The following is a 27,060-nucleotide window of genomic DNA, read 5'->3' on the forward strand; positions in this document are numbered from 1 at the left end:
AGGAATATGGAGAATTAGGGGATAATAGGGGGAAATATGAAGGAATATGGGACAATATTAGAAAGGCATTGATGATAAATATACCCTCAATTTGAGTAAACTATGTTGAGGTAATAAGAGGAAATATCATGCAATACGTATGAAATGTAGACTGAAAACGAAATATAATTCCTCCGTGAGGAAATATTTCTGCAAAATAACATAGGTGGCTTCCCCCCTCGCATCGAGCACAATTCAGTGCCATTGTTACTGATTTCATATTTGTGAAAATCCTTTGGGTCAAGTTGGCCCAGAGATTTGAGTACAGGAGCTACCGAGTACCATAAGACCATTTTCGAAAATTTGAACGGCACATTTTTGTAAAAAAACGTGAGGGTTGAGAAGCTTACGAGAGTTGGAGTGCGGGAACTATAAGACTATTTTCGAATGTTTGACGGCACAATCTAATATGCATCGAGCGCAACTCGTTAAAATAGTAGTGGAATTTTTACCTTAAAAACCAGGGGGGTTGAGAGTCAAATTGGCCCCGCGTTACAATTCAAGGAAAACTGATTTTCCAAATCAGCACAAATTAAAATTGGATCCGCACAATTGAGCATAACTATCTAGCACTATTTAAACATTTTCATTGCACATTTTTTTTATTGCGGGGGCTAACTAGATAGAGCTTCGAATTTCTTTAATTTAGTTTTAGAGAGATCATTTGAACTTTTCTGATTATTAAGTTCAAAATATTTATTTCGTTTCAAGCTATACATTTTAAATTTAGGCCCAGTTGTACAATGTGAGTTTAAACTTTAGTTTATAGTTAAATTGTGGGTTAAAGGATGTGATTAGTTGATCAATCGTCTTTTTGAAATCTGTCAGTTAAACTAAACTGAAGTTTAAACTGACGTTGTACAACCGGGCCTTAAAGTTTCACCTTACATTAGCCCTTATTAAATTGCTGTAAACAGGTAAACGTTTCGGAAAATTTTACACATTTGTAATAGGTACCGTTTGGAGTGCAGGTATAGACACAAACAGAACATTTCGAGGAAAAGGTTTCTCTTTTTCGTGGAATCGAAATTGTTACCGTTAATAAGCATTCGTAGGAGGTACTCGGAAATCTAGTTTAAACGTGGCAGGACACTGTAGGACTGCCTTTTAATGCTTACTCATGCTTGTTCTTATCCGTTTTTGTACAATTGTGAGAGTGATTATAGGTTTTAGACTTTTAGTGGGTGCTATTTTTTTCGAAATGAAGGGTCGAACGAAAATAGTCTCGATTAGTTTTGTTGGCGATAAAACTTAACACTTAGGAGGGCATAATAGTAAAACATGCAAAGAGAAAAGTAGAGCCTATACGTTATCTAAATACAATAAATTTCCGCAATAAACCTTTTGCTGGAAAAAAGAAATAGATTCCTCACAATCTTTGCAACAAAACTTAATACCGCATAACTTTTCACCAAACAGGTGAAATGGGAGGAAGTTTCCCTTAAAGCTCACTGATTTTTTAGAAAAGATTAAATTAATATGAAAATCAAAATTGCTATAAACGTTAAAACTAAAACCTCAATTTCATAATTCATCAACGAAAGAAAGTGCGATATAATTCTACAGCATCGACGTGTGTGTGGAGACGAGTAATTCTCCGCAAACTTTCTGAAACTTTGCTAATCCTGCGGCGAATTGCGGAAAGCTCGCCTTTGTCGCAAACAGAGAATAAGTTTTATTTTTAAGATTTTAACAGCTTAAGACAGTTGTTAGTTGTTAGAGAAAGTTTTAAAAACGGGTGTATAATGGATAAAATGGATTTAAAGAGATGAAATTTATTGTTTGTATCTTACCCAAACTACGCTGAAAATTCGAAACGTGGACATACCTGCAAAAAAATATATGGATTAGCATTAATTAACCATGATTTATACGCGAACAGTATAAGGTTTCGGTTTCACCGATCCCTTTTGGTGTATAATTTATAGTTGTGAGACCAATATAATTTAGAAACGAATGCCTTGAACAGAATTTGCACAAATATCATATGCATGTAAGTAGACCGCAGTACAACTGAAGATCGGGTTATGGAAATATTCCGGAAAGTAACGTTTATATACGTTACACCATTTAGTAAAAAATGATGTAATGAATTTCATGATTATTAACACGGCAAAGAACGTAGTAATCAATCACTTTTCATTTAAAGGTTGTCCTAAATCTGGTTGACAGTCTTTTACTTAAATTTATTAAGCGGTGGAGGTTGCTTATAAATTTTCAATACATACTTAAAATTCAGGAGGCCCGACTATAAAAATTAGAATCTATGAAAGACCCCGGCATACCCATACGTACATAACTAATTGTCCCAATTAAGAACCCTTATTCTAAAGCACAGTCTGCGTTCCATAAATACCACATTAAACTACAATATTCGAACGGAAAAATATTCCGGAACAATGCCTAGAAAGTTTCAATGAATACCCCCACATTGTTCCGGCTTGCAGTATAATAAACGGGATAATAAAGCAAACATTCGACGTAATGAGGCTCTCGAAAAACTCACCGCACGAAACATTTCAACATATCATCAGAAATAAATAAACTACGAGAGCGCTTATTCGGAATAAGTAGATACTAAAAATAGTTATAAGATTATAGTGAATTTTATTAAATACCATCAACATGAAAACGGCGGAGGGAGGTGCAGTTATGGGGTTGATAGTGAACATAACCAATCAAACAAATAAAAATATTTGAGAGGCTCTAGAAATTGCACCTATTCAAATGACCCTACCTCCAATTTTCCTAAAACAAAAACCTATACACTTGCATAGACATGTATAAGGTTGACAGTGGACCATTTAAACATCAGTAATCAATTAAAGGAATTTAAAAAAATTTGATACCCCGCAAAAGTTACACCCTTCCAAAGTAAGATCAAAATTTCCTTAAAAATACGCAAAATAAAAACGACATGGGTGTATATTTTCATATGCATTTAAAGGGAATACTCGTGAGCCTTTTAGATATAATCGATTTTTGATTCTTTGCAAGACTTACACCCTCGCTTAAACACCACCAAATTATATGATAATACGAAATAAGGTCGAATTTTCTTAAAAAATGATGCAAAATGAAGGCGAAGGTGTATACTTTGATATGCATTAAAAGGAGTTGCTAATGACGCTTACAAGTAAACAAACATTTTTGACGCGCCGCACAACGAACATGCCAGAACTACATAAAATCGAATTTTCAAAAAAAATTACGTACAATAAAAACGGCAACGATTTAAACCTTTTAAAAGCATTTTAAACGTTATTGATCAAAGAAATAACATTTGACGCGCCGCAAAAACTGCATTCAGTCCTATTTTACCGAGTATTTTAACAATTCAACATAATAAAAATGACAAAAGGTCATCCCTGACATCCTGAACGCCAGCAGCCGCTATCTTTTAAACACAATCCATAAAAAAATATATATATATTTGACGCGACTCGGAAGTTCCCTCCAAAAACACGAGAATACCACGGAAAATACTAAATAAGATCGAACTTAAAAAATATGCAAAATAAAAACGGCGAGGAAGTATATTTTTCTACGTACTTAAAAGGTTTCACCGTGATCCTTTTAAATACGTAAAATCGATCAACGAAACAAATTAAATTCATTAACATGAAAATATTGTACCGGTATCCCGAACAACGGGGTGCAACGCCGGCAGTTGCCATGTCCGTAATTTTTCTAGAAACTTGCCGTTTGTTATAAGAAGCAAATCGGACTTCTAACATCGATGCCGCAGTGACTGTTAGTCAAGTTTGCGCTCGTATGGGATAAACTTACATGTTATCTAATACAGGGTGGCCATTTGAAAACGAAACAGAGCCTATTTTGGGAAGTTCAAAACATTTACGAAAAAATCCTCGGACCCGTCAATTTTTGATTCAAAGGGGAACAATTTTTTTGCTAGTTTCGCCCCCCTAAGGACAAAGCCCTAGCGGGGGTCACGACCGCCCCCAAAATTTTAAATCGAATGGGGGGTCGAGTGATACCTTATTTTGAAGGTATTTTTATGTGGATTATACTCTTTAAGTTTTAAATCGCTACTAATTTGCCTAGCCGATACAGGGGCTAATAAAAGTTAAAAACGTGTCAACATTTTCTTATGAAAAAAAATGCTTGTAAATTAATTAGTTAAATAACAACAATTAATACAACAATAAATACAAAAAATGTTGTTATTCTACATTCTGAACTGTACCTTTTGTTGTTGTTTTTTTTCTTTTTAATATCTGTAGGTGGCTATGACGAATGTTCCTTTTTCCTAAACGGTACTGTGAATCGTCACAACTGTCGCTATTGGGCTGATTCAAATCCCAGAATATTTCGTGAGGTGCATACACAACGTCCCGAAAAATTGAATGTTTGGGCTGGCATTTTTTGTAACCATATCGTAGGCCCCTTCTTTTTACCTGGCAATCTAACAGGAGAGATGTACCTGCAGTTATTAGAAAATACGTTTCACCCAGCATTAGTGGAGATACTAGAAAATAACGAGTACTTGGAAAATCGTCTAGTATTTTAGCAAGATGGTGCGCCACCCCACTATGCTGCAAGGGTTCGTCAATATTTGGACCAAACGTTTCCAGGACAATGGATTGGAAGAAGAGGAGCTATTGAATGGCCTCCTTGTCCCCGGACTTTGCGTTAGATTTTTTTATGGGGACATTTAAAAATTAAAATTTATGCTAGTCAGCCAACATCGCTAGAGAACTTGCGACAAAGAATAATTGATGAATGTCGTCAAATCACCCCAGAAGTTTATCAAAATGTACGGGAAAGGTTTGAACAAAACCTGTATTATTATATGGAAGTCGAAGGCCAACATTTTCAACATTTACTTGATTGATTTTAGCTTTAAGCACTTAAAATAAAATTTATTAAAATCTTAAGAGTTATAATCTACCTTCAAAATAAGGTATCACTCGACCCCCCATTCGATTTAAAACTTTGGGGGCACTTGTCACCCTCGCTATGGTTTTGCTCCTAGGGGGGCGAAACTAGCAAAAAAGTGGTTCCCCCTTGGATGAAAAATTGACGGGTCCGAGGATTTTTTCGTAAATGTTTTGAGGTTCCCAAAATAGGCTTTGTTTCGTTTTCAAATGGCCACCCTGTATATAACAATCTCGTGTCACAGTATTTGTGATCACACTCCTCAGAAACGGCGCAACAGATTTTTAGGATTTTTTTTCTATTTGCTAGGTATGAGAATATGTCGTTAAGTATATTTCATACCGCCAGGTGTTTCCATAGTTCGTAGGATGTGTACGATGAAGCGGTGAAAACCGAGCGTAAGTCTCATCCAAGAAAACATTGATTGATAGGCAGTAAGAAGTTCGTCGGGGGTGTGAGGCGTGTACCTACGATAAGGGTTTTTTGCGGTTTTTTGAAAATAACTCACAATATCGAAAACATAAATCCCCTTAGAAGTTTTACATGGCATTAAATTCTACATTGAACTCGACATTGAATGAGTCCAAACGCACGCACCCCGTTCCCATACTCGTGCTAATCGAAGTTTTAGGATTTTCCCCGCGACTACGTCCGCTCGATATTGACGCATATCTGATAAGAGAAACCCAGCTCACAAAATGTAAACACATCGATACGCGAAATAGTAGAGTGCGACATCAACGAAAAAGAACTTTAAAAAATCCTAATACTCCGATTGGACCCAAGTGCGAATCTAAACCATCCGGGGACACACTTCAGAGACACATTAAAAAATCATCAAAATAGTCCAGCCGTTTAGGAGTAGTTCGGTCACAACACACGTACAGAGGAATTGTACCTATTTATAAAGAGAAAAAGAGTTTTTTATTAAATATTTATTATTTGTTTATTTATTGATTTTTTTTAAATTTTATTTTGCCTTTATTTTTGAGCGGGCGGGGTTTCAGCCAAGGCTGCTCTACCGATCCAACCCACTATACATTTACGTATACTCCATCCATGCCCGAACCTGGATTTGAACCAGGGACCCTTCTATCCCTCTATCAATATCAGCAAACATAATAGTTTTCAAAACCTGGAAGGGGAACGACGCGAGCGCCATCAAACGTATTTGATCCCAACAGCTCCAAACTGGCAGACAACATCAGAAGGCAACTTATATCCACGCCATAAGTGGATGTGACACTACTTCAGCCCTATTCAGGCAGAGCAAGAAGAAGGTGGTTAAGATGTTGATCGAACAGAAATGTCTTTTCGAAGAAATCAAGCATTTCATCTAGAGGAGGCTGAAGCTATTACCTAAGCTGGGCCACGATTTTTGACAACCCTCTAAGGAAACATGGCAGGCGACACTGTATAGATAATTTATAAATAAATAAATTGAGATTTGACCTGATTTTCAAAGCCTTCGTAAAATTCAAACTTAACTTGGCATCCCAACCACCAACATCCGAAGCAGCCAGCCAACATTGATTGAGAACCAGCTCCACGCCTCTTATTTCCACAATTTTCTGCCAATGCCACAGGGGGTATGCAGATGGTTGTGGGACACAGAAGGCTGGGATTATCGTTTGTGGCAACTGCAAGGAAAACTCCCTCAACCAGATGCACCTATAGGATAGTCATATTTGGGCAACAAATGAAGCCATTAAAACATAAAACCTTTTGTAGGATTTAAATCTGGTTCCTCTAATTTTATGGTTTTGATTCTACTGGCCTTTAAAATCAGATCGAATTTTCTTAAAAAATTATGCAAAATAAAAACTACGGGGGTGTCTAGTTTCATACATACTTAAAGGGGTTAATCGTGACCCTTATATAATCGATCAAAGAAACAAAAGTTTTTGACGCCTGCAGAAGTTGCACTGACTACACTGAAATCGAATATTCCAAAAAAATTATGCAATATAATCGGGGAGGGTGTATATTTTCATACGCATGTTAACGGTTGCTAGTAAATCTTCTAAATAACAACAAAAATGATATTTCGGGTTGAACCCTTTGTAAAATACATATTAAAGGGGTTAAAATAATCAAAAAGTTTCACAAACGAGGGTGATGCTTCAAAACGCTTCTTAAAAATGTTGAATTTTTGAAGCAGAAAATGTTTTCGCGTTTTGAAAATTTTACTCTTCTGTAAACCTGTGTTATAGACTTGAGATATTTTCATAAATAACAACCTTAACCAACACTGTTGTGATTGATTGATTTTTCACTTCACTCACTGCTTCGGTTGACTTCGTTTAACCATTGTTTAAATACACAATGGTTTAACTGAGCCTTCTATGTTTTTCTTTAATTGGAGACATCTTTGGTTATTTTATCAACAGGATTTTCAGGCGTAATTAGCTTTTAACGTGTGCCAGTAACATTTTTACCTTGGCAGTCTTCATGCGAAGATCGAAATTGTGCACGATCCAAAAAGGAAAGTTTCTCCTTGTGAAAGAGATACGAATTCCCCAACAAGCAAAAGTTCGCAATAAATCTCTTTCCGAATTTACATGGATATTTACTTTTTAGATATAAAAGAAGCCTTGGCATCGTTTGAGCGCGTCGAAAGGAATCATAATTTCCCCTTAATCCCAACGGACATCCCTAAATTATGATAACAGCGCACATGATAATTACGATTGGTGTTATCTGCAATGTGGTATTTTCGGCCGTAAATAAAGATAAACTCCTAATCATTGATTTACATTACGTTCGATGATATAATCTGGATTCGAGCCGTGTTTATTTTGTGACTAACATCACGCATCTGCTTGCCGTTGTTAACCATTTTCGAAGTACGTGACGTTCATTAAGCATAATTTGTTAATTTTTTGTTGGCGTTCCTTTTTAATGAATGTCAGTTTCAGTTATGAAGGGGATATTTATTTAAGGACAGAAAGAAGTGTGTAAGTGCTTAAATGTGTATATGAAACATATTAGGCGCCATTTTGATGTTTACTTAACATTCAAGAGGAGATTTGAAAACCACGTTTGACGCCCTTACGCTTAATAGCTTTTATCAAAAATAAACCCATCAAAAATTACCAAAACCAAATATATACCTACTTATCCAAATATTTAACCGGTTTGATCGAAATCCCACATACCTTTCAAATTCACTAAAAAAACCTGGAAATTGGTGCACGGACAGACTGACGGAAACGCGAAGCGGGTTGCTTAAAAGAATTAATTTTCCCGAAAAGGAATAGTTTATTAACTGCAGAAGACACGCGAACAATTTCAAATTTGAGTGATAATTAATATACTAATTTATAAATTGTAGGTATATACTAAAATTAGCATCGCGGCGCATTAAAAAAATATACGGAAAACAAATGATGGCCGCGGTTCGAAAACGATTGCTTTATTAAAATTAGCCCAAATAACTCCGAAATAAAATTTACATATAAACCGCTCGAAGTTCGTAATTAATTTCTCACACACTTTGGCCGCGTGTAACGAGCTGAAAATTTAATCTTCCAAGTTTTTGGTTGCGTCACGACAGCGGAAATAGGTTTCACGTTGCGTTTCATTAAAGAACGAACAACATAACGGTTTTCACGATTTTTTTTTAATTGAATATATTTACACACGAATCTGCCTTTTTTCAAGGGATAAATCGCTAAGCGTCAATTTTTTACTGGGTCAGAAAGTTTGAGAAGTTAAGAGCGCAATTTTAAGGCAGTATTTTCAGTAACCCTTAAAAAATTCGATACAACTGAATACCAAACGCTCCTCGAGATCTTCACACATACATCGTTTTTACAACACACCTTAAGGGGTTGATCGAGGTTGATTCTGTCCCACCAGATCAGCATAGCACATAAAACAAATTTTTTGAATCGGCATTAGATTTACTTTTATACGAAGTGCCTACATTCAACGTTTCATTTACATAAATATTTTCTACACAAAGTTATCGTACGCACGGACAGACAGATAACAATACAAAATTATAAACGATCTGGAGGATCGTTAACATGGTAGGTATAATAATCGTTAATAATTCGATGACCAACCGCAGTGGAGGGTGATTCAAATCAAGTTTAACCCACATAGTAATGTGCTTGAGGAAAATGGTTCCTCCTCCTTAAGATATAATCTAGAGCCCACCCCAAGCATCGAAGATGCAAACGAATTAAAAATCATTGTCCAATAATAACCAGATTAAACTTCCCTTTCGGTTTTGAACGTCTTGCACCAGGGCCGTAGCCAGATTGGTCACTAAGAGCGAGCGCGCAAATGCCGCCCGCTGTAGCAATTCGTTTTTCTCGCATAATTTGGTAACATAACGTTTAATAAAATTGATTTAATAAATTAAAAATAAGCACATTTTCAAAACCTTTTCAGATAGGTATGCATCTTTCGCCTAAGAACATGTGTGCCAACTTGTTACTTTTGGTTCAGTGGTTTGGCAGGAAATGAGTGCACAGACAAACGGAGTGACGATCATTGAGATATTGGATCCTAGGAATCCAAAACGCAAATGTCTGATATAAAATAATGTGGGAGTTCATTTGTTGACCTCTTATGCTACGTATTGTATTGTAGATGGTAAAAAAGACAATTAAAATGACCTGTATACCGTCACTTAAAGTAGTGTTTTCTATCTCTTATTTTGTTAAATTTTTGAAAAAATACTAGAACTTCAAAATCCAGGGTTTCAGTCTTTTTCTTTTCGAAGCTCGCACGTTTTTTAAAAGGCTTCCTTTTGATCCGAGGGGTAAACCGCTGCTTGAAGTAGGTGTACAAGCAATTTGAAGTACGCTGAAGTACAATGAAGTACGATGAATTACGTAGAAGTACGCTGAAGTACAATGAATTACGTGGAAGTACGCTGAAGTACGTTGAATTCCACTGACGTACAATGAATTACTTTGAAGTACGGCGAATTTCACAGAAGTACGCTGAAATACATTTCTATTCCAATTTAATGCAATAAATAAAATGTTTTACGAAAATCGATCTTTGTCTAGTGCAAGGTGAAATAAAGGAACCTAAAACATATATTTTTTTAATACAATTACGTTGGTCATTTTTTTAACTCCAATGTAAAAAATTGCATCATACTACAATGATCTTTGATCGAGAGTAGCACCGTTAAGTTTTAAGTTAAGAACATATAGGATTATCTTTTCGCAGTTCTATTTTAAAGACTTGTTAGAATAAGACTTTACGATTTTGCAACTTGCCCGTTGCTTCATTTCGGCTTTTAGGATAATCCCTTATTTGGCAAATTTAAGACTTGTCATTTAGATTACGTGTCACTAAGAGACCTTTTTGAATAGTGTTGTTTTTATAAGAAATAATTTTGTGTCGACCGAGACAGCCGACCATTATCAACAACGTGGGCGACAATGTGCTGATCTCGGTGCAAATTTATTTGTAAAAATGATCAAAGTCCTCGTGTGAGATCGAAGGGACTTCAGCGCATTTTTGTGTGGCAGATCAGTGTTTTATTAGCCAATATTGACTCCACCATCAATAAGATCTTGCCGAAAGCTACCACGTTCACTTTGTCGGTACTATTTTCTCACTTACCGTGCACTTGCAATTCGCGTTTGAAGTTTCGACTCCACCATCAGTAAGATCTCGTCGGGGGTTACCACATTCCCTTTGTCGATACACAGTTCCGACGTCCCGTTCATTCGTAATTCACATTTTGGTAGATTTCGCTAAAATCCCGGCATAAAATCGTATTCAACTTTTGGGTACTTCACATAGCTCGACCTTCAATTAGTGACACGAGAAAGAGAGACCGCGATTCGCGCTGTAAGAAACTTTTGGGCGCCCAAAGTCGACTACCCCTCGAAGCGCGCCGCGCAAAAGGTGGTTTATTTCGCCCCTAGGAAAAAAAACAAAATTCCGCCACGTAGGAGTTGTGCGCGTTGACAAGATCTTCCCGACGACACCAATTTGAAAACAATCGGAGAAAAACTGTAGAAGAAGATAGATAAAAACTGAAAAATCTCCAGGTTAGTATAATACGCTCGGGGATGGCGTCCAGATGTCGTCGACTCCAAATTTTGTAGCCCCATCCCTAACGTTCTTAATTACACGGCCCCGATAGTTACATGTACACTCCTTGTCTTTTTACAAGCGTTTTTCTACGGGCGCGCATTTACTGCCAGCCAGCCAGCCGACCAGCCAGCCAGCCAGCCAGCCAGCCAGCCAAAGTGAGATTAAAAGCTACTTTTTACAAAAAAAATTTTTTGCAAAAATGCGCTAAAAAGTAGCTTTTAATCTCACTTAACCAGCTGGCTGGCTGGCTGGCTGGCTGGCTGGCTGCAAATGTGGGCGCGTAGAAGAACTCTTGTAGAAAGGCAACGGGTGTACGTGTATCTACAAGGCCGTGAAATTTGTCAACCTTAGGGACATAGCTACATGATGTGGGGCTGGCGACATCTGGGCGTCATCCTCGAGCGTAGTATACTAACGTGAAGGTTTTTCAGTTTTTTCCTATCTTCTACTACAGTTTTGGTTCGATTCTTTTCAAATTGGTGTCGTCGGAAAGATGTTGTAAACGCGCACAACTCCTGCGTGGCGGAATTTTGTTTTTTGTCCTAGGGGCGAAATTAACGACCTTTTGCGAGGCGCGCGCGCGCGTCTTCGAGAAGTAGTCGACTTCGGGCGCCTTTTATCTTCCGTTGCGAACTCACGCGGTTTAACGTTTCGTAAATCTCGAATCGCTGTCTCTCTTTCTCGTGTCGCCAATAGAAGCGAATTGCGGGTGGGTGAACGGGACGTCGGAAGTGGCTACCGTCAAAGGGAATGTGGTAGCCCCCGACACGATTTTAACTTTAAAAGCGAATTGCGGGTGCACGCGGAAAATGGGAAACGGTTAGTGAATATAGTAGCCTTCGACAAGATCTGTTATTGTTGGTTGAGTCGAAAGTGGCTAATAGAATACTGATCTGCCACACAAAAATGCGCTGAAGTCCCTTCGATCTCACACGAGGACTTTGAGTTGAGTGATAAATAGTAAGCTAAGAGGCGCAATTATATGTAAAATTGCGTTCCAGGTTCCAGCTCGCATACAAATTTCAACAAATGAATATGACTTGCACCCATGTTGAGGGAGGGTGGTAAACGTGTGATTCTTATGCGTGACGTTTAAGCATAAGAATCACACGTTTACCACCCTCCCACAACATGGGTGCAAGTCAAATTAATTTACTGAAATTTGTATGCGAGCTGGAACCTGACTCGCAATTTTACATATAGTTGCGCCTCTTACTATTTATCACTCAACGGTTAAAACATAATGGGATTTTGTAAAAGCGAATATATAAAATCATATAACAAAGTAACATTCGTACTTGATTTGGAAAAAAACGAGGGAATCAAGTACTCGTATAATAACGAGTATATAGACGTATGCTGCGTAAAAACATAGTATATGTCTGTTTACGAGAATATACCAAATTTGGAACAATTAAAATGTACTAACATAGTTATAAGTAGGTTAAATTGCACGAAAACAACTTGAAGTACGCTGAATTACGTGTGAATTACATTGAAGTACGGTGACTTACTTTGAAGTACGGTGAATTACTTTGAAATACGGTGAAGTACATTGAAGTACGGTGAATTACTTTGAAGTACGGTGAATTACTCTGAAGTACGGCGAATTCCGGAAGTACGGGATGTAAGCTGAAGTAAGTGTACAAATTATTACCAGCGGTTTACCCCTCGTTTTGATCAAATACAATTTTGAAAACATTTTGACATACGAGTAAAACTCGATTTTGAAAACCAAACGGTCTACACTCATCTACAGTTTGGGAGCACAATTAACAGTTTTCGATTTTTATATAAAAACCTATAACTTCTTCAGTCTTTGGTGTGTGAAATTTTTTGAATCATTTGAACGTTTTCTAATCTTTAAAAACCTTTCTATTCTTTCACGATTTTCTTTAATCGTGTGAATCCTTTTTTTAAATATCAACCCTGGTGTACTATAGTTTTGAAAAGAGAATTTAGTATGCTCTCTGTACAGATTAAAACATACAGGGCAACAATGATTTGTATAATACACATTTCCGATAATTGAATAAACAAAGAAATTATAGGCTTTTATTTAAAAACCGAAAAATGCAGCTTTTTCACAGTAAATGGTAGCGGCGTTATATTTTACGAATTGGGATGTAGGAAAAACAGTTACTGGACCTAACCACATTGTTTAAATAGAATACCCTGTATATTTAAATTCTCTTTTTAAAAATATGATACTAGGGATGGTATTAAAAAATACAAATGATTAAAAAAAATTCAAAATGGTTGAAAAATTATTAAAAAAATTTAAGAAAGGATTTAAAATTATACAATAAATTCAAAAAAAAATTTTTGAAAAATCTTTAAACCAATATTAAATTTTTATATTTTTGGAACGAAAATTTAATATGCTATCTTTTCAGAATAAAATAAACTGGATGTTGCACTAAAAAAATTAAGTTAGGTCCGATTACTTTTTTTTAACCTGGTCCCGTATACATACTTATTTTGAATGTTCAACAATCATTATAAAGAAACTTGTGATAAACATTTTTCATCACTAAGAAAATATAGGGTCATTCTGAAATTAATTGATATTTTTTTATTGCCACCCGCATGTTTTAAGCGAGTGAAAATTTTCAAATTTTACCATTTTAAGTTTGACCCAATAAGAGCACGAAGTAAAAAATAAAATAAAATAGCGAAAAAATACACTTTCAACCTGAAAGAACTTCACGTTGTGTAAGGACTACATTGTGTTCAATGACTGTACAAGGTTGTTCAAATTCGTGGTTCATCATTGGGATCTCCGTAAATGTGAGAGATACAGTGTAGGTAAAATGGAGACAAAGTTGTCCCCTTTGCGTAACTAAAAAAAGACGCATTTGGAGTTTTTGACTAATCTGTGAAAATAACTGAGATATCACCGAAAAACTGAAAAGGTCAACCACTATTTTATTTCAATGCTTAAACGGTCGGAAATGGACGGTTCTCATTAGCGCCTTCTGTGGGCACTTTTTTCCGGAGAATCTGAATTTCCCTCTCGTTCCCTCTATTTCCTTAACACGCTAGATGTAGAAGCTACAGACTACTACTCCCTTATTTCTTACGGGAGCCATATTGTATTTTTACGGAATGAGATAGAAGACAAAAAACAGAAAGATAGTGGTTTGTCACACTTCATACTTTTATAAAAATAAATGTGCAAGAAAATTTACAAAATCCAATGTTTTACATACATCCACAGCTAACTAGATCTTACTGATGGCGATGTATTCAAATGAACTTCTTTTTTTGTTCTTTATCTTATTCCGTAAAAATCCAGTATGGCCTCCATAAGAAATAAGAAAATAGCAGTCTACGCTTCTACATCTAGCGTGTCATGGAAATTCTGATACCAGGAACCGTCGGTGATATTTCGGTTATTTTCACAGATTTTTCATATGCGTCTTTTTTGGTCACGCAAAGAGGCAACTTTGCCCCTGTTTAACCTACAACAGCTGCATCATACTCATAAATACAAATTAAATACAATAAGGTAAATTGAAGTGTATTTATCCCGGTATTTATAAATTAGTCTCGAAGTAAGCGTACCAATTTTTAGGAGTATCCCACCCCTCGCAAAAACCATGCAATATTTTTGTGGAAAAATTTTAGACCGTTTTCGAATAACCAGGGGATAATATTTGGGTTGTGTAAATGTGTTTTGTGCATTTTTTCATCCTCATTGGGTACTATTAAAAAATCTGGAAAAAATTCAAATGCTTAAGCTTATTTGATTTTGAGATAACCAAACAAATTCAGATACTCATCCCGAAACATTGTGCCACTTTAGATGTCATGAGTATTCTTGATGTGTCTTCCTAGTAATTTAATATATCTATAAGCGGCAAAGCCCGTTACGTCGCTGAACTTAGTTTTTTCTAGGTAATTCTAGCATTGCCGGTCCTATCTAGGTAAAGTTCGAGGGTATTTTGTATTACGGACATTGCTTGATTTTGTAATCCGACAATCTTAGGTTTGCCAGATGTGGATTAGGCAATGTTTGAAACCATTTTATATAAGTATTTAAAATTAGAAATACAGGGTGTCCCAATTGACACTGAAGAAGTCCGGCAATGCTGGAATTACCTAGGCAAACTTAAGTTTAGGGACGTAACGGGCTAATCATTATCACATACGCAAAAATCTACTACTCTGGTTATATTATACATGGAAATTCATCTCTCCATTTTGACTTGCTATCTGGTTAAGTAGAGATTTTCTAGTCAGAGAACAAGAATGCGAGATTCCAAGTGAACTTTACTGCATGCGATTTTTTTTCTGTTAATAAAAGTTTTGCATCGAATAATACACATCAAATACCTACACTATGGGCGATTTTCAAATTAGAGAAGTTAATTATAGTTTCAACTTTCTATATACCCCTTTCTTTCCAAATAAGCGTCTTTTCTGATTTCGTAAAAAAACTTTCGCAATTAATTAAAGTACAGTTACACTCACACCAAATATAGACCCTTCTCTCCTATTCCCACAATGTTTAAAACATTAATTCGCATAATGCCTGGAGAAAATTTCGAAAATTAATTGCACCTTGTTCCACGAAAAATGATGCTTGCAAATTTAAGTGCAGGATGTGTTACATCGAGTTTAATTATCTTTTTTATTATACCCATTAGTACAGTCCGCTGTTCTTACGATCTTTTCTTGTAGTAGGGGAAATTCTCTTTACCTAGTATAGTATGGGTTTATGTCAAAGAAATTTTACCTACAAATTTTCTGATCCAAACGCGAAACGAGGCGATAATGTAGGTATGTCTTTCGGCGGGCATATAATAAATGAGGCCGTATTTCTTTGAAGATTCACGTGGGGCTCTACTCTACGCGTGTCTTTCACCGGCGGTTGCGTATTTTTGTTGTACGCACTGTGTAACTTTAAATAATCGCCGCGTACATCAAACGGAAATTTGAAAGTTAATTAAAGATTCTCACCGAATGGGTAAGATACGTGAGAAAGCAGATTGTGTGCACTTTGTTTTTGTTTCTTAAATTTTCCACCCGTCTAACTTACAAATAAATACATTTCGATTAACTTTCGAGTTGTACGCGTGTAGGTGAATACTGATTGCGTCTCGGGTATTTTAACGAAGGTGTTCTGGTATGGGATAATTATTTCTTATACACTTGTTGAATGCCATAACGCGGTTTATAATAAAATTTAAAAAAAAAAATGATTGCGTTGACGATTGTTAACAAGCATGAAATAAGGGTGAGAACGCTGAAATGTTGCTCATTACTCCGAGCATTCAGTGAAAAAGCTGAAAAAGATAGTGAGGTTCTTAGCGAATTTCATACTACACATCAGAACCTCGATCAGAACTAAAGATATTTCGCCAATTCTTCCGAGGGAGATTTGATAACTTGAACATAAATTTCCAAGTTTCCCTAGGAATGAAATTGAAATATATTAGAAACGTTGCATCGCGTTGCCAGTTTAAATGAAATGTAAAACCCGAGGTAAAACCAATCTTATTTCAGTTTCAATTCATAAATTGCAGAGATTTGTATGTACACAGCATTTTGTGTTCCCAGAGTTTCGTTTTGATTTGGAAAATTCCTCGGAAAATTCTATATGTGTTGGTAGTACTGAATACCTAAGTCGAGACCTAAGATATATGATCAGATCACCCTCAAGTAGGATCATGCATCTAATATGTATAGTATAGTCAAACAGAGAGTCAAACGAACGAAAGTTTAAACCGAGGTTTAAATCTTTTTTCCATATATTGCAGCTTAGGGTGGATCTCAAATTATTAAATCTATGGGCAATGATAATCGAAATAATATCTATGACCAGTAGTAAAACACTTTAAGTAGGGTTTGCCTCTCTTACTACGTTTATACTCGAGTTTATACTGTTTCCCACTTAACTGCAGATTTTGAAATGTCAGACTATGTATTAATCAGAATATTTTATGCCACTTCTTAAAGTACTACTAGAGACTTTCTTCCCTTACTACGTTTATAAAAAAACGCCGGTGTGAAATAAGCGGCCAGTATTAATGGGCAAAATTTCCGAATATACCCGAAGCGAAAATAGGCCTTTTTTCGAGCCTTTTTTCTTTTGCTTTTGCCTGTTTTCGACTAAATACCGAACCACCTCTAATTACATAGTTAAATAAAACACTCGATAAAACACCTTCCCTTCAAACAGGAATGCGAACCAATGAAGCAAATCTCCAAAAACGGTACATACCTCGGCACATACTATCTTTATAAAATTTTCGTGTCTGATTAATGATAATTCTAGAATAAATCCGCAGTGGTTCCACCCCTAATTATTTCATAGGTAAAGTGTATTTAGATTGTATTTAAAGTAATCAATCCATACTAATCATCATCTTCCCATTTCTTTAATAGTGGGATTCTAAAAACGGGGAAATTATATTAAGCTTTTTTAGCGCATTTCCACAAAAATTTAAAAAAATGCGCTATTGTGGCCACTTTGTCCGTCCGTCCGTCCGGCTGTCCGTCCGTCCGTCCGTCCGCTCGTTTTGCGACGCTACTAGTTCTTTATCTTAAGAGCTATTGTTCTACTTTTTTCGCTATTTGCTTCGTTATGGTGTCGAGGCTTGCACCAAGGCAGGAATTTTTTCTGCGTTTATTGCTAAAAAAGTTATTGTAAAAAACTAACAAACCGTTTTTTACATGTTCCATAATTTTATTATTAAATTAAATTACTCTCGAAATTACTATTACTAAACTAATTACTCCACCTCTCCATCGAACCAAGTTTTTTGAACGTTCGTATGTTTATAACGTTGCAAAAATATACAATCTTCTGCCTACTGATGTTAAAATGCTTGGGATGGTTTCATTTAAAACTAAATTATTTAAAATTACACTGGCTAGACAAAACATGAGTCTTTAATTCATTTTTTTTTAATATTAATGTCATCCTCTTTGATATAAATTGTACGACATTACATCTCCTGTTTGATTTCTTTTTGTACAGATCCATCATTTATATCTGATTTCCTTATATTGATTTTTGGTTCATTTAGTGTAAGACATAATGTTTTTATTTTTTATTTAAATTTTAATTTTTTGTTAATTCATCCACCTACTATAACTATAATTTTCCACTATCGTTATCTTTAAGTAATGGAATCTAAAGGGATTAAGTGGAAGAGCAGATGCGCGGTTTCTTTGTACCAAAGCATCTGAACTTCGCCTCATTAGATTAACGGGTAAACTTGTTAATTACATGGTTATAATAATACCTAAATGCCACTCGTTATTCTAATAAAGACACATTATTATTATTAAATCTAACGCCAGTTTCAAATTTTGGTTTTGCGCATGCGCAGTGTCAACTTTTTTATTTATGGAAGCATTTAAATGAAATTTGATACATAGGCGGTTGGAATAAAGGAAAATCTAGCGCCAGTTTAAAAATGTTATTTTCCCCATGCGCAGTGCCAACTTTTTTTTATCTATGGAAGCATTTAAGTGAAATTTAATACTTTGGCGCTTGGAACAAAGGAAAATCTAACATTAGTTTCAAAATTTAGGTTTGCACATGCGCAGTTCCAACTTTCTTATTTAGAAAAGCATTGAAATGAAATTCTTCTTATAAACTGAAATTGAAATAGCATGTCAAAAATGGATTGCTCATGTGCAACGCTATCTTTCATATTTGTGGCCGGATTTTTACGATTTTAACAGAAGTTGCATCTTACAAATGGGAAATGAATGCAAGTGGAAATGCGCTTTATGTAAATCGTTTACGATTACTTTTTAACTTGTTTAAAAATTGTTGCCTTGGAAATATCAAATTAAACGAGCGCGCTTGAATTGTCATTGTAATGTAGTGCTTATTACGTTATTTTAAGTCGTAATAGTCTCCGAAAAATGTGCTAAACGCCACAAATAGTCGAATCAACGTTTAGAGCTTTCGTAGTAATCGTGAATAAATCACAATGTGTTGCGCTCGTTCGCTCATTTTTCCGCAAAGCACAATCGCCTTTTCCCACTTTTCCAATCTCAAAATGAAGAAAATGGCTACGTTTTTCTTCTTTTAAAAAATTACATAATCGGCTAGACTACCGGTACAAAATAGCCTCGAAAATAGCGTCACATACTTAACGCTCTCTTTAAAGAAAAACCACTTTAATTAAGAGGATAAACCACTTCCACTAATAAACTCAAAATCGTGGTGCCCGGCGATACTCGAAATTCCGCTCAGTTTTCCAAATTGATGATCACCTGCGTTGCCTATCTCACACGTGGTAAGTATCGGAAAACCAATTAATTTTTGTCCGATAACAAACTTTTTACTGCACCATCTGACCAGCTAAAAACTTTAGACATTACGATTGATTAATGTTCCCTTATTTATGCGTGTTTTAAATTAATCATACAAGAACTTCATTATAAGAAAGTAGTAGATGGCGCTGTGTTTGAAGATAAGGAGACACAGAAAAAAACCGGAAAAAAAGCATAAAACGGCACTAAATTATTGTAAAGTAAAATATCTCGAAAACGAATAGACCGATTACAATGAAATTTTGTAGTTGGATTTTTTATCAAATTTGTAGATCGGAGCTCGGAGTTATGAACCGAATTGCATGAAATTCAAAATGAGTATAGCTTTAGCCATATAATACGCCATACCTTTACATAAGCCGGCATTATTAATAGTAATATTAATGGTAGAGCGTTGAGTTATAAATCGGGTGTTCGAACCTGCGTTGAGGTGAATTTTTCATTTGTGGCAGAGATGGAAATTACCTTAGACCAGTTTCGAGCATTCTGCCGGCTACTCCGAATTAGGTTTTCCTGCAGTTTTCCAATTCGTAAGGTAAATACAGGAGTAGTATAGAACAACTTAAGACCTTCTGCAGAGGCACCTCTAAAAAGCATTATGCGGGTCACTCTGTAATTGGGCGCAAGGCTGTTAGGGCCCAGAACAAGAGAGGGATAAATAAATAAAATAAATAAATACCAAGCTATAGTCATACCCAGGAACTCGTTTGCTATATTTGTTTAATTTATTTATTCTCGAATGATCATTAATATAACCAGACACGAAAATTTGATCGGATTGCAATGTGCCGCTTTCGATGTACGACCAGGGGGTGACTATTTCAACCCCTTGTACGGCAGTGCACCATCCTGTATTTTAATAGATTTATCATTAACCAGATCACAAAAATTTGATCGTGATAGTAATGTACCGTTTTGGAGGAATGAGAGGGGAAGGGGGGAGGGGGGGGTTCTATTGTAGGTAATTACTAATTAGAATTGTTTCGGTATTTAGTGGAAAATAAACAAAAGCAAAAAAAATTGCGTGGCCCGGTGTGGCCAGGCCTATTTTCGCTTCAGGCTCTGTGCTTCATCGTATTCAAGTTTGGAGATTTATAGGCTGGGTACTAATTACAATATTTTATGAACTCAGGAGGAAAATAGTCCTCTAAGAAATCCCTAAAATGTTGAAGACTGATGAAGTTCATTTAAATGTCAAGAATTGAATAGAGCACAATCAAGTTGTGCCGAGTATTTCACTAGTCCATCTTTCCACAAAAAATTTCCTACGATTTCGTTCCGTAATTTTATTCCAAACCTTTTAATTCCCGTTTCTAACAATCTCTGGGAACTTGAGAATCTTTAAAGACTACTGAAAAATAAACCTCGGTTCAAAATTGGAAATTTCCAGGCAATTCTTAATCTGCACTGCTGTTTCGCCCAACCCCTCATTCATTGTAAAAGATTTTGTTGGGTGTTAACGGGGAATTTTTAAATCTAAATACATTATTTTACTTAATTTGCCTTTTACACATCTGGTTTATTTTAAAGCACTTATATGGTACAAAATTAGGGTAGGGATCGCGCATCACCCAATATAAACGTTCTCCCCCCGGGACGTAAAACGACGAAATAAACGTGATAGTAATTTCGCCCTTTTTTATAGCCACTGTTTAACGCTTGACGTAAGGCAATGGTTTTATTTATTTTTGCACGAAATGAGGGAAAAATGCGGCAATTGCTTATACGCTTGAAAGATTAATTTAAAATATATTATTAGAGATTTGTCTATTATAGTTTAATAACTTCTTATAGTCAACACGGAGAAATTTTATTTCGGAGCATTTGAGGAAATCGTTTCCGTAGACTATTTCATTGAATTATCCTGGGAATTATCAGAACTATTGATTATATTTTCAGAATTAAAAAAAGTTCGCCTTTGATGTAATGGTGTGGAAAGTTGCCCCTCTAATAGTTTTAAAACTGATTTAGAACTCTAGAACTTTACGGAGTGCACAAGAACTCTAATTATACAATATTGCAAAACCTTATAAACGAGTGATTAAGTTCATTTGCGCGAAATATCTTTATAGATTACTGTAATTATTACCTAAATTCAAAAGTAAAACTGTAAATACTTCAATTTAGGATCTTAACGAGCAACGAGCCATATTATTTAGGACTATTTTTAGTGCTTTCACAATTGCGTCAACAGCTAAATGATGCAACGAAATTTCCCATATTTTCGTGTCGTTTGCAAGAGGTTTGTTGTTGGAGAACATAAATCTCCCCGTCTTTATGGGGTGCAAATAAGCGAAATGGAAAAATTTATGAAGGCGCGCACGTAGGGAAGTGGCAAAAAACAGCCGATTAATAAATCGTCGTCTAAAGTTTAATATTAAACAAGACAGGCCAAATCGATGCAACTAATAGATGTATTACAAGCGGTTTAGAATTCGAAGAGGAGAAAAAAATCGTTACAGAAGAATTAGAATATTGAGAAAGGTTTTCAAGCGCTTTATGATTGTGAAGGGTCTCTTTCAGGTAGACGTAACAATAAAATCAATTTATAACTGAAGGTTCAACACAAATTTGAGCTTACCGAAGGTGACGGTTACTAAATAAAGGTTTAGAAGTCGAATTCAAAAAGGCACAATAAATAATTCATATTTTAAATTAACAACCCACGTATTAACGTTATATTCAAAAGTTGATGTCATACATTGTCGGGCAAAATTCTTTCAGTTGTATACGTATTTAGAAAGCAATTGCCACAATCAGTGATGTACGTCACGTTCTTTACAAAAAAAAAGGTGGCTTTAATAAAAAACGATTCCTTATTCACCTTTTATCTCGTTACGTTTACATTAATTTGATTTACAAACAGAAGCAAAAGTTTATGTTTATTGAAGAACATTCGAAAAAATTTCTTGAATCTAATGTCCGGATACTACAGAAATTATGGAAAATTCTCGCAAGGTTTTATTCATTTAGAAATAAACTAATGAGACAATCGGGTGCGCCCAGAAAGGGTATTTTCTTTGCTTGAGTTGGTGAAGGTTATTATTTTAGTTCTTATAACCTTAACATGACGACTAAAAAAGACTGTATTGGCTCGCGTAGAAGTGTAGTAAACGCACATGAAAATGTACCCCTCGCCGTTTTTATATTACACAATTTTGTCGTGTCTTTGGGAGAGGTGTATCCCGAATATTTATGTTTCTTTGGTTGAATATGGTTACTATAATAGCAATCCCTTTAAGTGCTGTTGAAAATATACACCCCCCGCCGTTTTTATGAGGCGTAATTTCTTAAGAACATTGGATTTTATTTAGTGTAGTCATGTTCTTTGGACTGTTCCGTAGTGTTCCGTATTGTGACAAAAATGTGTGTTTTTTGACCGATTATACTTAAGAGGGTTACTATCAACCCGACCCTTTTTAAATGCGAATGAAAATATACAGCCGGAGATACAAATCCTCGACATTTCTCCTTTGCATACCTAATACCTACAAAATTCGATCTCATTTAGTGTACCTAGTCATGTTCTTTGTTCGATCATATTTAATTAAAAGGGTCACTTAGCAAAATATACACCTTCCCCATTTTTATTTCGCATTTTTTTTCGTTCTTATTTTACTATGTTTTTAGGAAGATTCAATTTTGTATATTGTAGTCATGTGCTTTGAAATAGAATTTAAGATTTTGAACAGAAAATAACCTCTTTTCACGATAAATTCCTATAACTTGTAGAGTATCTGTCGAATCTTTCATTAGCACAACTAGACGGTAATGTTTAAAATTTTTTATTGTCAAAGATAGACCTGGCGGTTATAACTTGAAAATTCTATAATTTTGAATTAGTGATACAAACTAAAAAGATTTTTAACAGAAAACATCCCATACTGTTAATATGTAAATAATAAGTGAAAACTTGTAAATGTCCCTAAGTCGATTATTACCTGGAACACAAATACGAGTAAATTACTCAAATTTTCTCTTTAGGTAGGAGCCCGGATAGGAGTTATTAAATGAGCCCATTTTCAGCTGAAATCGATGCTGAAATATTTTCAATTTAATTACGATCTCCGGTTATAAGTACCAAAACTTGACTCGCACTTCGTTATGTTATGTGGGATGCCCTAATTTTTATTAATTGTTCTTAATCTACACAAAATTTGGACTGGAAGCCGCGCTGTAAATTGGATATAAATTCTCCTCACCCCAAACACTGTACATGATTTAGAAATTGAGAGATTTTTGAGGGGGAAACCACCTCTGTAATTTTGCAAAAATAACTTTGGAGTTCACATTATTTGCTTATGCTGCCCCATAATTCTTTCATATTACCTATGTATTATATTAAATAAATAAACAAATTAAAAACAATTTTAGCCCCAACTTTTGACAATATTTCTCTCGATATTTCCCGATATTTCCTTAGTGGTTTCCCCCTGGCAGATTTCTAAGAGGACCGCAGCAGACTTTCTAGACTTAAATTGATTTTCGGAAATGGAAATTTTGCTACCCCGCGCAGCTCTGTAAGATGAAAAAACAATAGATTTTTAATCTCTCTGAAAAAGAGGTGGTTTTTTCGAAAATCGTGAGTATCTCGGAAACGGTTCAACCTTCAACCTGCAACTATGCAGGCCCAAAAAATTGACTTCTTTTTTGTCATAAAAAAATGCTACGTACCGCTACGTACCTTCAAATTTCAGACCCCTCCGATGTGAGATTATGTAGATATGTACAAAAATTGTTCATTTTTTATTCCCTGGAACTTTTACTTCAAACATTTTCGCCCAAAATGAATAGGTAGTAGTGCCCGAGGTTTTGCCACAAATTGCGAAGTATCACTTTCCACTCTTTTCAACCCCCGGGATTCCATCCGTGAAGAAATGCAGCCATTTAAATTTTTCCTTTATTCCGAAAAACACTTTACCCTCGACTTTACCTACATAAAAAACGCAGTTTGGATCGGGAATTAATTCTTTATCAAAAAATATTGTATTGCCTGGATCGAGGGGAAAATCGCAGTACATGTACACGATAGTACATTTTTTTTAATAGAAAAACTTGTACCTAATTAGATTTTAATTTAAAAATAGCATATTAATTTCTATTTCAAAAATATAGCACACAAAACAGAAAAAAAAAACATTTTTCTGTATCTCTTTTAACTAAGAAAGTATAGAATTATTCTGAGGTTGACAATTTTTGATATTCCCTCGCACCTCTTAAGTGAACGAAAATTTTAATTTTACCATTTTAAGTTTGGCCAAAAAAAAATGACGCCTATACTACTTTTTTTTATTGTAGTAACAATTAAGAAAATACCATATAAAATAGGACACCCTGTACATGGTGCAAAAATTAAGCGCCTAGGTCAAAAAATGAAAAAAACTTTAGTGCTAAGTTGGACCAAAATAAAAATTGTTTTGAACATGTTTCGTCGCCCCTAAGGCCCTAACAGTCCCAACATTTGCGTTTCTGCTTTAGGTATTTTCTTTAACACATAGAAGGATTCAATTCGCCCATTTGGCTGAGTTTTGACCCATGGCCATGCTGCTTTTGCAGAAATTTTCCAAACATTCCTACCTCGAGTTTTTTGAGGAAAAAATTCCGAACTCGGCGAAATAACCTATGAGCAAGAAAATACGGCAAACTCAGTTTTTAATTTAATATTTCGTATAAGGTGTCAATTTCTACCCCCTGATAGAAAACACTTGTTTAAATTCAAAAAATGGCTCAATTACCTCAAACATTTTTAAGAATATGGTGCTATACAGAAAATTGGGTAATATAGGAAAAATCTAAAGACGTAATCTAATGTAAAACTCGATTATAAGTAACTTGTGTTCGTTTGAAATTTTGAAAAAATTAATATGGCAACCACGCAGTTTAAGAAATAATATTTTTGTCAAAAATATCCAAGTTATTCCTAATCAAAATTTACATTAGATTATGTTTTTATCTCTTTCCTATTTACACGTTCTTGCTGTGTTGTACTTTTTCAAATTAAGCATGTCAAATTTTATCAGTGTATTAAAAATAAGATACACGTCGCGTTTGAAAAAGCACAACTTACGTGTATAACGCAAAAACCCTGCAATATAGAAAAAAGCTCTTTGCCACTTTGTTTATTGAGTTATTATAACTTTATCAAATGCCGTTATCAATCCGTGTACACTGCATCCATCCGAGATCCGTTGTTAATAAGGTTACATAAGTAAGTATTCCGGAAATAAAGGAAGTATGTCGATGTGGAAAACCATTTTGACAGGTGAAAATAAATTTAATAATAGGATCTCGGACCTCACTTTTCCCAAAGTCTACAGTTTGAAGATTAGTCTACTAGACTACCTCTGTCACCTGATTGAAATATGAGGGTTACATACGCAGTTTTCCAATAGTCGGGCAAAAACCTCCCCGAAGTGACTTGAATAGTAAGGTTAGTAGGAAAGCAAGAGAATGAGCACACCGAGGAGCACACTTTTTCACAAAAAAAAAGGAAGCAATACTATCAGTAACAAGAGTTACAAGTTTTTGATGTCTTTTCAGGATAGATACTTCCAAGGCTGTACATTTTTTAGAAATTGACAGATTTCCAATAGGACAATACAAGACACCACAGATGATTTTCCTTCTCCGACAAACTGAACTTTCCGAGGAACATCCCTTTCAATTTGCATGAGAAAACGTATGATTTCCACAGGTTATTACTTGACTTGTATGCTATTTCCGGATTTCTTGAATGATTTCCGCGATTCGGAAGCGATTTCTTCAATAAAACATAGGTGTATTCCGTCAGGGCGGATAATATGCTAGTTCCTAATATACCTACTTTATTTTTCATAATGCTTTATGTATTTCCATTTGTAAGGGAACGCACGGAATTTCTTTTGGTACATCTAACATGTTTTAAGGTAACTTCGCTTTGTATTATTAAACTTTGTTTATCCGTCTCAATTAGCTTTATGACAGTACCGTTTGAATTCCTCTTCGGTGAAAAACATTCCAAAACTGAACATAATATTAATTATTGCTTCATATTTATTATTTCCCTCCACATTACCGCATAGGTTTCCCAATATTTCCTATTCCATAATCACCTTTTTGTTATACTCTATGTGTATGTCATCAAATAAATAGAATTCTAGGGAGGGTGTAATATTAGTATTATAACCTATACCTCGACCTATACTTAAAAAAATGCCCGATTTTGTGAAAATTCCCACCCCCAAATAACTTGAAATGTGATGGTCTTTCAACATCGACAAACTAAACTATTTCTGTTAATGTTTACTTCTCTAATATCGACGGGCTGGTGTATTATTGGCTAGTCCCGAACTTCATTACAATTCAACATCTGTCTTACTATGGAAACCTTTTCAACGTAGTATTAATACCTGAAAAGGATTCGTTTGTATTTAAGGGCTGTTCGTATACCTAATGCAATTTACGGAAACGAAACTCCGGACATAAAGAAAGCGTGCACAATTTACGTTCGATCATTAGGGCTAATTTCTAGACGTTCTGAAAGTCTTCTTAAATTTGAGCGAGTAGGGTAGTCTGAGAAATTTGGAGGATGTTGCGAGAATGCTATGCGAATGTTATTTATAGCGAGATCTTTGGGAGGCTGGACGCGCTGAGTAAAGAACTAACCGACATTGGGTACAGCCGCGATGAAAATTACAAAGAGGACGTCCTTGTCATAGCTATATTGAACGAAGTGGTCAGAGGTAGTACCATAGCAATTGGTAAGTGACG

General features: G+C 35.4%; 1 protein-coding gene across 1 annotated transcript in view; it reads right to left on the minus strand.

The window, feature by feature from the left end:
• The window catches only part of LOC116177725, a 124,791-nt gene that overhangs the window by 54,027 nt on the left and 43,704 nt on the right, over positions 1-27,060 (minus strand). Inside the window, exon 4 of the mRNA XM_031496796.1 lies at positions 1,833-1,867. Coding sequence (XP_031352656.1) covers positions 1,833-1,867 — 35 coding nt within the window. The remainder of the gene's footprint in view (positions 1-1,832; positions 1,868-27,060) is intronic.

The sequence above is a fragment of the Photinus pyralis genome, unplaced genomic scaffold, assembly GCF_008802855.1.
Source record: "Photinus pyralis isolate 1611_PpyrPB1 unplaced genomic scaffold, Ppyr1.3 Ppyr1.4_LG8, whole genome shotgun sequence".
NCBI lineage: Eukaryota > Metazoa > Arthropoda > Insecta > Coleoptera > Lampyridae > Photinus > Photinus pyralis.